The sequence below is a fragment of the Taudactylus pleione genome, unplaced genomic scaffold (assembly GCF_031769625.1).
Source record: "Taudactylus pleione unplaced genomic scaffold, aTauple2 ptg001149l, whole genome shotgun sequence".
NCBI classification, from domain to species: domain Eukaryota; kingdom Metazoa; phylum Chordata; class Amphibia; order Anura; family Myobatrachidae; genus Taudactylus; species Taudactylus pleione.
Genome location: NW_028285550.1, coordinates 550,147 through 563,398, shown reverse-complemented (window position 1 = coordinate 563,398; position 13,252 = coordinate 550,147). Strand labels below are relative to the sequence as shown.

The following is a 13,252-nucleotide window of genomic DNA, read 5'->3' as shown; positions in this document are numbered from 1 at the left end:
CACATCAGCCCATGCGTGCGTATAACATATCTTCCAGATCAGGTACTTAGCGATAAATCCCTTTCTCCAATTCCACAGGGGACACTGGAGGCTTCAAGACAGCTCCACTCAGCACCGTCTATATCCCCCACTGTCCGAAAGCCTCCAGTGCCCCCTAGTGGTTGAAGGTAGAATTGTATCACATGTGTGAATGTACAGTATGTGTATGTACAGTATATATATTTATATACACATACATATACACACACATGTATTTGGCAACAATTAAATTCTTTTTATTTTGTATGAATGATCTTGGAGAGCTTTTCTCTTGGAGACGAGATTATATGCTACTGTGCAATTACTAGACCGTGTTAGTGTGCGTTACATGTATGATCACATGTGCTCTTTGTTTTATTGTGCGTGCATTGCTTTTCTCTGAGACCTCCGTGTCCCTTTTATGCAGTATATGATGCCGTTATCAGCTGTCATTGGGATGTTAGTTACCCGGCTGTTAGGAAACTCTAATGGTGCATACACACGGTCAGATAATGGTGCATACACACACGGTCAGATAATGGTGCATACACACACGGTCAGATAATGGTGCATACACACGGTCAGATAATGGAGCATACACACACGGTCAGATAATGGTGCATACACACACGGTCAGATAATGGAGCATACACACACGGTCAGATAATGGTGCATACACACGGTCAGATAATGGTGCATACACACACGGTCAGATAATGGTGCAAACACACACGGTCAGATAATGGTGCAAACACACACGGTCAGATAATGGTGCATACACACGGTCAGATAATGGTGCATACACACACGGTCAGATAATGGTGCAAACACACACGGTCAGATAATGGTGCATACACACACGGTCAGATAATGGTGCATACACACGGTCAGATAATGGAGCATACACACACGGTCAGATAATGGTGCATACACACGGTCAGATAATGGAGCATACACACACGGTCAGATAATGGTGCATACACACGGTCAGATAATGGTGCATACACACACGGTCAGATAATGGTGCAAACACACACGGTCAGATAATGGTGCAAACACACACGGTCAGATAATGGTGCATACACACACGGTCAGGATAATGGTGCGTACACACACGGTCAGTCTAATGGTGCGTACACACACGGTCAGTCTAATGGTGCATACACACGGTCAGATAATGGTGCATACACACACGGTCAGATAATGGTGCATACACACACGGTCAGATAATGGTGCATACACACACGGTCAGATAATGGTGCATACACACACGGTCAGATAATGGTGCATACACACACGGTCAGATAATGGAGCATACACACACGGTCAGATAATGGTGCATACACACACGGTCAGATAATGGTGCATACACACACGGTCAGATAATGGTGCATACACACACGGTCAGATAATGGAGCATACACACGGTCAGATAATGGCGCATACACACACGGTCAGATAATGGCGCATACACACACGGTCAGATAATGGCGCATACACACGGTCAGATAATGGTGCATACACACGGTCAGATAATGGAGCATACACACGGTCAGATAATGGAGCATACACACACGGTCAGATAATGGAGCATACACACGGTCAGATAATGGAGCATACACACGGTCAGATAATGGTGCATACACACACGGTCAGATAATGGAGCATACACACACGGTCAGATAATGGAGCATACACACACGGTCAGATAATGGAGCGTACACACGGTCAGATAATGGAGCGTACACACGGTCAGATAATGGAGCGTACACACGGTCAGATAATGGTGCATACACACACGGTCAGATAATGGAGCATACACACGGTCAGATAATGGTGCATACACACACGGTCAGATAATGGTGCATACACACACGGTCAGATAATGGTGCATACACACACGGTCAGATAATGGTGCATACACACACGGTCAGATAATGGTGCATACACACACGGTCAGATAATGGAGCGTACACACGGTCAGATAATGGAGCGTACACACGGTCAGATAATGGAGCGTACACACGGTCAGATAATGGAGCGTACACACGGTCAGATAATGGAGCGTACACACGGTCAGATAATGGAGCGTACACACGGTCAGATAATGGAGCGTACACACGGTCAGATAATGGCGCGTACACACGGTCAGATAATGGCGCGTACACACGGTCAGATAATGGCGCGTACACACTGTCAGATAATGGCGCGTACACACGGTCAGATAATGGCGCATACACACGGTCAGATAATGGCGCATACACACGGTCAGATAATGGCGCATACACACGGTCAGATAATGGTGCATACACACGGTCAGATTTTTCCTTCAGATCTGAACGATAACGATTTAAAAATCGTTGATATCTGAAGGAAAATCTGACATATCTGACATGTCTGAAGGATGCGCGTTCCCGATGGTCAGATAACGATGTCTGACATCTGATGTGTTTGCAGTCAGACTTAGACGATTTTCATTCATTTTAATGCAGTCAAAAATCGTTCAAATCTTTAGTAAAATCTTTCAATCGTTCATCTGACAAATCTGCCCGTGTGTATGCTCCATAAAACTTATTACGTGCAGTGTAATCCCGTGATCTGACACCGTGCACATACACTGACCGTGTGTATGCTCCATAGGACGTATTACGTGCAGTGTAATCCCGTGATCTGACACCGTGCACATACACTGACCATGTGTATGCTCTATAAAACGTATTATGTGCAGTGTAATCCCGTGATCTGACACCGTGCACATACACTGACCGTGTGTATGCTCCATAAGACGTATTACGTGCAGTGTAATCCCGTGATCTGACACCGTGCACATACACTGACCGTGTGTATGCTCCATAAAACTTATTACGTGCAGTGTAATCCCGTGATCTGACACCGTGCACATACACTGACCGTGTGTATGCTCCATAGGACGTATTACGTGCAGTGTAATCCCGTGATCTGACACCGTGCACATACACTGACCATGTGTATGCTCTATAAAACGTATTATGTGCAGTGTAATCCCGTGATCTGACACCGTGCACATACACTGACCGTGTGTATGCTCCATAAGACGTATTACGTGCAGTGTAATCCCGTGATCTGACACCGTGCACATACACTGACCGTGTGTATGCTCCATAAAACTTATTACGTGCAGTGTAATCCCGTGATCTGACACCGTGCACATACACTGACCGTGTGTATGCTCCATAGGACGTATTACGTGCAGTGTAATCCCGTGATCTGACACCGTGCACATACACTGACCATGTGTATGCTCTATAAAACGTATTATGTGCAGTGTAATCCCGTGATCTGACACCGTGCACATACACTGACCGTGTGTATGCTCCATAAGACGTATTACGTGCAGTGTAATCCCGTGATCTGACACCGTGCACATACACTGACCGTGTGTATGCTCCATAAAACTTATTACGTGCAGTGTAATCCCGTGATCTGACACCGTGCACATACACTGACCGTGTGTATGCTCCATAGGACGTATTACGTGCAGTGTAATCCCGTGATCTGACACCGTGCACATACACTGACCATGTGTATGCTCTATAAAACGTATTATGTGCAGTGTAATCCCGTGATCTGACACCGTGCACATACACTGACCGTGTGTATGCTCCATAAGACGTATTACGTGCAGTGTAATCCCGTGATCTGACACCGTGCACATACACTGACCGTGTGTATGCTCCATAAAACGTATTACGTGCAGTGTAATCCCGTGATCTGACACCGTGCACATACACTGACCGTGTTTATGCTCTATAAGACGTATTACGTGCAGTGTAATCCCGTGATCTGACACCGTGCACATACACTGACCGTGTGTATGCTCTATAAGACGTATTACGTGCAGTGTAATCCCGTGATCTGACACCGTGCACATACACTGACCGTGTGTATGCTCCATAAGACGTATTACGTGCAGTGTAATCCCGTGATCTGACACCGTGCACATACACTGACCGTGTGTATGCTCCATAAGACGTATTACGTGCAGTGTAATCCCGTGATCTGACACCGTGCACATACACTGACCGTGTGTATGCTCTATAAGACGTATTACGTGCAGTGTAATCCCGTGATCTGACACCGTGCACATACACTGACCGTGTGTATGCTCTATAAGACGTATTACGTGCAGTGTAATCCCGTGATCTGACACCGTGCACATACACTGACCGTGTGTATGCTCCATAAGACGTATTACGTGCAGTGTAATCCCGTGATCTGACACCGTGCACATACACTGACCGTGTGTATGCTCTATAAGACGTATTACGTGCAGTGTAATCCCGTGATCTGACACCGTGCACATACACTGACCGTGTGTATGCTCTATAAAACGTATTACGTGCAGTGTAATCCCGTGATCTGACACCGTGCACATACACTGACCGTGTGTATGCTCCATAAGACGTATTACGTGCAGTGTAATCCCGTGATCTGACACCGTGCACATACACTGACCGTGTGTATGCTCCATAAGACGTATTACGTGCAGTGTAATCCCGTGATCTGACACCGTGCACATACACTGACCGTGTGTATGCTCCATAAGACGTATTACGTGCAGTGTAATCCCGTGATCTGACACCGTGCACATACACTGACCGTGTGTATGCTCCATAAGACGTATTACGTGCAGTGTAATCCCGTGATCTGACACCGTGCACATACACTGACCGTCAGCTTCTCTATTATACGTAGCTGGGAATATCCGGAAAGTTTTATTAGAACTATCTGGCTTGAAGGGGGACATGGAAGTAGTGGTCTTGTCCAAGCCCAATTTTTGATATACCCCGCTAACATTATGACTAGGTACCTGCCCAAAAGACAGTGGTACCTACTTATTGCAGAACAGGCTTTTATCTCCTGAGTCCTCTTCATTACACTTCTGTTCACTGTTTACTTAATATCCCCTTAACTAGACTATTGGCTTGGATCTTGGTTCTGTCTGAAGTTATGCGTACTTACTGCTAATTTACAAATCAATGTGGTACTCCCCTATCCACAGAACATAGGTTTTATTATCTATTGAGCCTTTTTAGTTATACACCCTTAATTGATTATTTTATCTTCCCTAAACTCAACGATCAGCGTGGATTTATTTATTGTTTAATGTCATGTATAACTACTGATTTACTTGTTCAAGTAGCGGCTGTTTAGTACGTAAATGTACGTGTGTGTATATGTATATGTGTGTGTGTATATGTATATGTGTGTGTGTGTATAATATATATATATATATATATATATATATATATATATATATATATATAGTGTTATTATGCATAGCCCCTTTACTCATGCCCATCCAAATAATCCCTTTGTAATTCCTTCTTGTTTAGAATTGGAAGACATTAAGCACTTTCATTTTTCTGTGAGTTTATCTAACCATGTAGTCCGCCATTACACACGGTGACGGGGGGTGGATTATTCTGGTGTCTCCTGTTCCTTAGTCTGACCCAGATGTAGCACTGAATAGTTGTGCACCTGATTATAATGACGACGTTTAGTGTTTAAGCTCTGTACGACCCTCAGTGGTCTTCACACCAGAGACGGTCATGTTTATTTGCTTTGGGAACATTAGATAAAGTGGTTGGAACATAGACATTTAGTTGCAGTCATTAATATTATGATTGAGGATAGTTTCTTTTGTGTTTTTCACAATAGTCACCTGTTTCAAATGTTGCCTCAAATTGTATCACTAAAGTTACTGTATATATCTATATTATGTTAATAATTTTCTGTATCATCTAATCTCTGACATTAATGTCTTTTTCTTATAATTATGCCATAATGTCATGTTCCAATAAAAAATAAAACTATCTGGCTCATACACACTAGATCAGTGTTGGCTAACCTTGACACTCCAGCTGTATATCCCAGCATGCCCTGCCACAGTTTTAGCATGCCCTAATAGCAAAACTGTAGCAGTGCATGCTGGGTTATGTAGTTCCATAACAGCTGGAGTGTCAAGGTTAGCCAACACTGCACTAGATGATAAAAGTGAACGATATGGAACATAACGATATCGTTATCGTTCATATCGTCCAGTGTGTATGCACAATATCGTTAGCGATGTCTTCCATCGCCTGAACTTGCAGGACAATATGACGATCTTGTCAGATTCTGCAAACTCGGGGATGTGAAGGGTGACGTCACTGAACAGAATCATTAACGATATCGCCCGGAGAGCCCGGGCAAACAGGACCAACTACGTAACTATATCGCTCATGGAGCATATCGATATATGTGTGTATCCGCCTTTGCGTTTAATTGGTTGGAACTGAATTCAGTTTGCAGCATTGCGAAGCATTTCACAGCTTATTCTTTTCTCTTTACCAAATCAAATCTGAATAAATAATGAAAACCTAAATGCAGTATAGAGGTAAATGTGCTGCATGGTATATACTGTAATAACCTGTGTTATATTCTTTAGGCCCTGCAGGCTGGCACCGTGACATGACTGTGATAGTGGCTCTGGCTTCCGTGTCTGTCCTGGCCGTGCTGATCGTCGTTGTCTTCTTTGTATACCGGATATTTGGAGGTATGTGACACCCGGATATTTGGTGGTATGTGACACCCGGATATTTGGTGGTATGTGACACCCGGATATTTGGTGGTATGTGACACCCGGATATTTGGAGGTATGTGACACCCGGATATTTGGAGGTATGTGACACCCGGATATTTGGTGGTATGTGACACCCGGCTATTTGGAGGTATGTGACACCCGGATATTTGGAGGTATGTGACACCCGGATATTTGGTGGTATGTGACACCCGGCTATTTGGAGGTATGTGACACCCGGATATTTGGAGGTATGTGACACCCGGATATTTGGTGGTATGTGACACCCGGCTATTTGGAGGTATGTGACACCCGGATATTTGGTGGTATGTGACACCCGGATATTTGGTGGTATGTGACACCCGGATATTTGGTGGTATGTGACACCCGGCTATTTGGAGGTATGTGACACCCGGCTATTTGGTGGTATGTGACACCCGGCTATTTGGAGGTATGTGACACCCGGCTATTTGGAGGTATGTGACACCTGGCTATTTGGTGGTATGTGACACCCGGCTATTTGGAGGTATGTGACACCCGGATATTTGGAGGTATGTGACACCCGGATATTTGGAGGTATGTGACACCCGGATATTTGGAGGTATGTGACACCCGGATATTTGGAGGTATGTGACACCCGGATATTTGGAGGTATGACACACCCGGATATTTGGAGGTATGTGACACCCGGATATTTGGTGGTATGTGACACCCGGATATTTGGAGGTATGTGACACCCGGATATTTGGTGGTATGTGACACCCGGATATTTGGTGGTATGTGACACCCGGATATTTGGAGGTATGTGACACCCGGATATTTGGAGGTATGTGACACCGGATGCTGCTCCCTCATGGTAAGGACAGAGAGTTTCTATAATAAACAGGGGTCTAATAGGAATGTTTCTCTCAGGCAACCCAAGTGATTGTCCAGCTTTTGTTCAATAAAAAGTCCTAGCTGGGGTGTTCTGGGGCTTGTAGTTCTACAACAGTAGCTTAACCTAGACACATACGTCAAAGTCGTGATTATTGCAGCAATGTCACATGTTAATTCTGCAGTGCGCAGTTTATGTGAAGTGCATGAATGAGTGGGGAAATCATCCTAAACCCCCCACGACGTAGTAAATCAGATAGCAGGGCAGTGGCTGCTAGTGGCGTAGGCAGCGTGTTATACGGTGACGCTGGGTGTATAAATAATAACCAGCAGGTGTATATCCGCAAATAACAATGTCACAGTATAACGTGACACAGTATTAAGGCTTTACATACAAAAGAGGACATGATAGTCGGATTGTGCCATCCCTGCCACCAAATAATGAAACTGGCTGGTACTATGCCATCGGGAGAGCTCTATGTACATTTAGTGATGGCTCCTCGCACAGTACAGCCAGCATTACTGATGCAGGGCATACACGCTACAATTATCGGGCCTACCTGCACGATATCCGCGGATCACCCCGATAATTGTATCGTGTGTGTGGCTGACCGTGGGTTAAATATCATTCAGTCGAGAATGCCGGATCTTCCAGTATGCCCGTCTGTTGAAATATCTGCAAGTTAAAATGTCTTTGTTTGTGTTGCCCTAGGATACGGTACAGGTGTGCTGTGCTTTGTGTGTGTTGCCCTAGGATTCGGTACAGGTGTGCTGTGCTTTGTGTGTGTTGCCCTAGGATACGGTACAGGTGTACTGTGCTTTGTGTGTGTTGCCCTAGGATACGGTACAGGTGTGCTGTGCTTTGTGTGTGTTGCCCTAGGATACGGTACAGGTGTGCTGTGCTTTGTGTGTGTTGCCCTAGGATACGGTACAGGTGTGCTGTGCTTTGTGTGTGTTGCCCTAGGATACGGTACAGGTGTACTGTGCTTTGTGTGTGTTGCCCTAGGATACGGTACAGGTGTACTGTGCTTTGTGTGTGTTGCCCTAGGATACGGTACAGGTGTACTGTGCTTTGTGTGTGTTGCCCTAGGATACGGTACAGGTGTGCTGTGCTTTGTGTGTGTTGCCCTAGGATACGGTACAGGTGTACTGTGCTTTGTGTGTGTTGCCCTAGGATACGGTACAGGTGTACTGTGCTTTGTGTGTGTTGCCCTAGGATACGGTACAGGTGTGCTGTGCTTTGTGTGTGTTGCCCTAGGATACGGTACAGGTGTACTGTGCTTTGTGTGTTGCCCTAGGATACGGTACAGGTGTACTGTGCTTTGTGTGTTGCCCTAGGATACGGTACAGGTGTACTGTGCTTTGTGTGTGTTGCCCTAGGATACGGTACAGGTGTGCTGTGCTTTGTGTGTGTTGCCCTAGGATACGGTACAGGTGTGCTGTGCTTTGTGTGTGTTGCCCTAGGATACGGTACAGGTGTGCTGTGCTTGTGTGTGTTGCCCTAGGATACGGTACAGGTGTACTGTGCTTTGTGTGTGTTGCCATACTCTCAGCATGCCACATTCATACCCCCAGCATGTAAACATCACCCCCTCCCCAGCATGTCACATTCACCCCCAACACACCAGCATACCATGTTCATCTCCCCAGCATGCCAAATTTGTCACCCCCAGGATGCCACTGTCATCTCCCTTGGCACGCCACTGTCGTCTCCCTTGGCACGCCACTTCGTCCTGCCACTGTCGTCTCCCTTGGCACGCCACTGTCGTCTCCCTTGGCACGCCACTGTCGTCTCCCTTGGCACGCCACTGTCGTCTCCCTTGGCACGCCACTGTCGTCTCCCTTGGCACGCCACTGTCGTCTCCCTTGGCACGCCACTGTCGTCTCCCTTGGCACGCCACTGTCGTCTCCCTTGGCACGCCACTGTCGTCTCCCTTGGCACGCCACTGTCGTCTCCCTTGGCACGCCACTGTCGTCTCCCTTGGCACGCCACTGTCGTCTCCCTTGGCACGCCACTGTCGTCTCCCTTGGCACGCCACTGTCGTCTCCCTTGGCACGCCACTGTCGTCTCCCTTGGCACGCCACTGTCGTCTCCCTTGGCACGCCACTGTCGTCTCCCTTGGCACGCCACTGTCGTCTCCCTTGGCACGCCACTGTCGTCTCCCTTGGCACGCCACTGTCGTCTCCCTTGGCACGCCACTGTCCTCTCCCTTGGCTCGCCACTGTCCTCTCCCTTGGCTCGCCACTGTCCTCTCCCTTGGCTCGCCACTGTCCTCCTCCCTTGGCTCGCCACTGTCCTCTCCCTTGGCTCGCCACTGTCCTCTCCCTTGGCTCGCCACTGTCCTCTCCCTTGGCTCGCCACTGTCCTCTCCCTTGGCTCGCCACTGTCCTCTCCCTTGGCTCGCCACTGTCCTCTCCTTGGCTCGCCACTGTCCTCTCCCTTGGCTCGCCACTGTCCTCTCCCTTGGCTCGCCACTGTCCTCTCCCTTGGCTCGCCACTGTCCTCTCCCTTGGCTCGCCACGGTCCTCTCCCTTGGCTCTCGCCACTGTCCTCTCCCTTGGCTCGCCACGGTCCTCTCCCTTGGCTCGCCACGGTCCTCTCCCTTGGCTCGCCACGGTCCTCTCCCTTGGCTCGCCACGGTCCTCTCCCTTGGCTCGCCACGGTCCTCTCCCTTGGCTCGCCACGGTCCTCTCCCTTGGCTCGCCACTGTCCTCTCCCTTGGCTCGCCACTGTCCTCTCCTTGGCTCGCCACTGTCCTCTCCCTTGGCTCGCCACTGTCCTCTCCCTTGGCTCGCCACTGTCCTCTCCCTTGGCTCGCCACTGTCCTCTCCCTTGGCTCGCCACTGTCCTCTCCCTTGGCTCGCCACTGTCCTCTCCCTTGGCTCGCCACTGTCCTCTCCCTTGGCTCGCCACTGTCCTCTCCCTTGGCTCGCCACTGTCCTCTCCCTTGGCTCGCCACTGTCCTCTCCCTTGGCTCGCCACTGTCCTCTCCCTTGGCTCGCCACTGTCCTCTCCCTTGGCTCGCCACTGTCCTCTCCTTGGCTCGCCACTGTCCTCTCCCTTGGCTCGCCACTGTCCTCTCCCTTGGCTCGCCACTGTCCTCTCCCTTGGCTCGCCACTGTCCTCTCCCTTGGCTCGCCACTGTCCTCTCCCTTGGCTCGCCACTGTCCTCTCCTTGGCTCGCCACTGTCCTCTCCCTTGGCTCGCCACTGTCCTCTCCTTGGCTCGCCACTGTCCTCTCCCTTGGCTCGCCACTGTCCTCTCCCTTGGCTCGCCACTGTCCTCTCCCTTGGCTCGCCACTGTCCTCTCCCTTGGCTCGCCACTGTCCTCTCCCTTGGCTCGCCACTGTCCTCTCCCTTGGCTCGCCACTGTCCTCTCCCTTGGCTCGCCACTGTCCTCTCCCTTGGCTCGCCACTGTCCTCTCCCTTGGCTCGCCACTGTCCTCTTCCCTTGGCTCGCCACTGTCCTCTCCCTTGGCTCGCCACTGTCCTCTCCCTTGGCTCGCCACTGTCCTCTCCCTTGGCTCGCCACTGTCCTCTCCCTTGGCTCGCCACTGTCCTCTCCCTTGGCTCGCCACTGTCCTCTCCTTGGCTCGCCACTGTCCTCTCCTTGGCTCGCCACTGTCCTCTTCCCTTGGCTCGCCACTGTCCTCTTCCCTTGGCTCGCCACTGTCCTCTCCCTTGGCTCGCCACTGTCCTCTCCCTGTCCTCTCCCTTGGCTCGCCACTGTCCTCTCCCTTGGCTCGCCACTGTCCTCTCCCTTGGCTCGCCACTGTCCTCTCCCTTGGCTCGCCACTGTCCTCTCCCTTGGCTCGCCACTGTCCTCTCCCTTGGCTCGCCACTGTCCTCTCCCTTGGCTCGCCACTGTCCTCTCCCTTGGCTCGCCACTGTCCTCTCCCTTGGCTCGCCACTGTCCTCTCCCTTGGCTCGCCACTGTCCTCTCCCTTGGCTCGCCACTGTCCTCTCCCTTGGCTCGCCACTGTCCTCTCCCTTGGCTCGCCACTGTCCTCTCCCTTGGCTCGCCACTGTCCTCTCCCTTGGCTCGCCACTGTCCTCTCCCTTGGCTCGCCACTGTCCTCTCCCTTGGCTCGCCACTGTCCTCTCCCTTGGCTCGCCACTGTCCTCTCCCTTGGCTCGCCACTGTCCTCTCCCTTGGCTCGCCACTGTCCTCTCCCTTGGCTCGCCACTGTCCTCTCCCTTGGCTCGCCACTGTCCTCTCCCTTGGCTCGCCACTGTCCTCTCCCTTGGCTCGCCACTGTCCTCTCCCTTGGCTCGCCACTGTCCTCTCCCTTGGCTCGCCACTGTCCTCTCCCTTGGCTCGCCACTGTCCTCTCCCTTGGCTCGCCACTGTCCTCTCCCTTGGCTCGCCACTGTCCTCTCCCTTGGCTCGCCACTGTCCTCTCCCTTGGCTCGCCACTGTCCTCTCCCTTGGCTCGCCACTGTCCTCTCCCTTGGCTCGCCACTGTCCTCTCCCTTGGCTCGCCACTGTCCTCTCCCTTGGCTCGCCACTGTCCTCTCCCTTGGCTCGCCACTGTCCTCTCCCTTGGCTCGCCACTGTCCTCTCCCTTGGCTCGCCACTGTCCTCTCCCTTGGCTCGCCACTGTCCTCTCCCTTGGCTCGCCACTGTCCTCTCCCTTGGCTCGCCACTGTCCTCTCCCTTGGCTCGCCACTGTCCTCTCCCTTGGCTCGCCACTGTCCTCTCCCTTGGCTCGCCACTGTCCTCTCCCTTGGCTCGCCACTGTCCTCTCCCTTGGCTCGCCACTGTCCTCTCCCTTGGCTCGCCACTGTCCTCTCCCTTGGCTCGCCACTGTCCTCTCCCTTGGCTCGCCACTGTCCTCTCCCTTGGCTCGCCACTGTCCTCTCCCTTGGCTCGCCACTGTCCTCTCCCTTGGCTCGCCACTGTCCTCTCCCTTGGCTCGCCACTGTCCTCTCCCTTGGCTCGCCACTGTCCTCTCCCTTGGCTCGCCACTGTCCTCTCCCTTGGCTCGCCACTGTCCTCTCCCTTGGCTCGCCACTGTCCTCTCCCTTGGCTCGCCACTGTCCTCTCCCTTGGCTCGCCACTGTCCTCTCCCTTGGCTCGCCACTGTCCTCTCCCTTGGCTCGCCACTGTCCTCTCCCTTGGCTCGCCACTGTCCTCTCCCTTGGCTCGCCACTGTCCTCTCCCTTGGCTCGCCACTGTCCTCTCCCTTGGCTCGCCACTGTCCTCTCCCTTGGCTCGCCACTGTCCTCTCCCTTGGCTCGCCACTGTCCTCTCCCTTGGCTCGCCACTGTCCTCTCCCTTGGCTCGCCACTGTCCTCTCCCTTGGCTCGCCACTGTCCTCTCCCTTGGCTCGCCACTGTCCTCTCCCTTGGCTCGCCACTGTCCTCTCCCTTGGCTCGCCACTGTCCTCTCCCTTGGCTCGCCACTGTCCTCTCCCTTGGCTCGCCACTGTCCTCTCCCTTGGCTCGCCACTGTCCTCTCCCTTGGCTCGCCACTGTCCTCTCCCTTGGCTCGCCACTGTCCTCTCCCTTGGCTCGCCACTGTCCTCTCCCTTGGCTCGCCACTGTCCTCTCCCTTGGCTCGCCACTGTCCTCTCCCTTGGCTCGCCACTGTCCTCTCCCTTGGCTCGCCACTGTCCTCTCCCTTGGCTCGCCACTGTCCTCTCCCTTGGCTCGCCACTGTCCTCTCCCTTGGCTCGCCACTGTCCTCTCCCTTGGCTCGCCACTGTCCTCTCCCTTGGCTCGCCACTGTCCTCTCCCTTGGCTCGCCACTGTCCTCT

The 13,252-nt window shown here is 51.5% G+C and overlaps 1 protein-coding gene across 2 annotated transcripts in view; it reads left to right on the top strand.

Moving 5' to 3' along the window:
* BMPR2 (bone morphogenetic protein receptor type 2) overlaps nt 1-13,252 on the top strand; it is a 260,939-nt gene that overhangs the window by 147,235 nt on the left and 100,452 nt on the right. For both annotated transcript variants that reach the window (XM_088462089.1, XM_088462088.1), the window contains exon 4: nt 6,488-6,595. In XM_088462089.1, the coding sequence (XP_088318215.1) occupies nt 6,488-6,595 (108 nt within the window). The remainder of the gene's footprint in view (nt 1-6,487; nt 6,596-13,252) is intronic.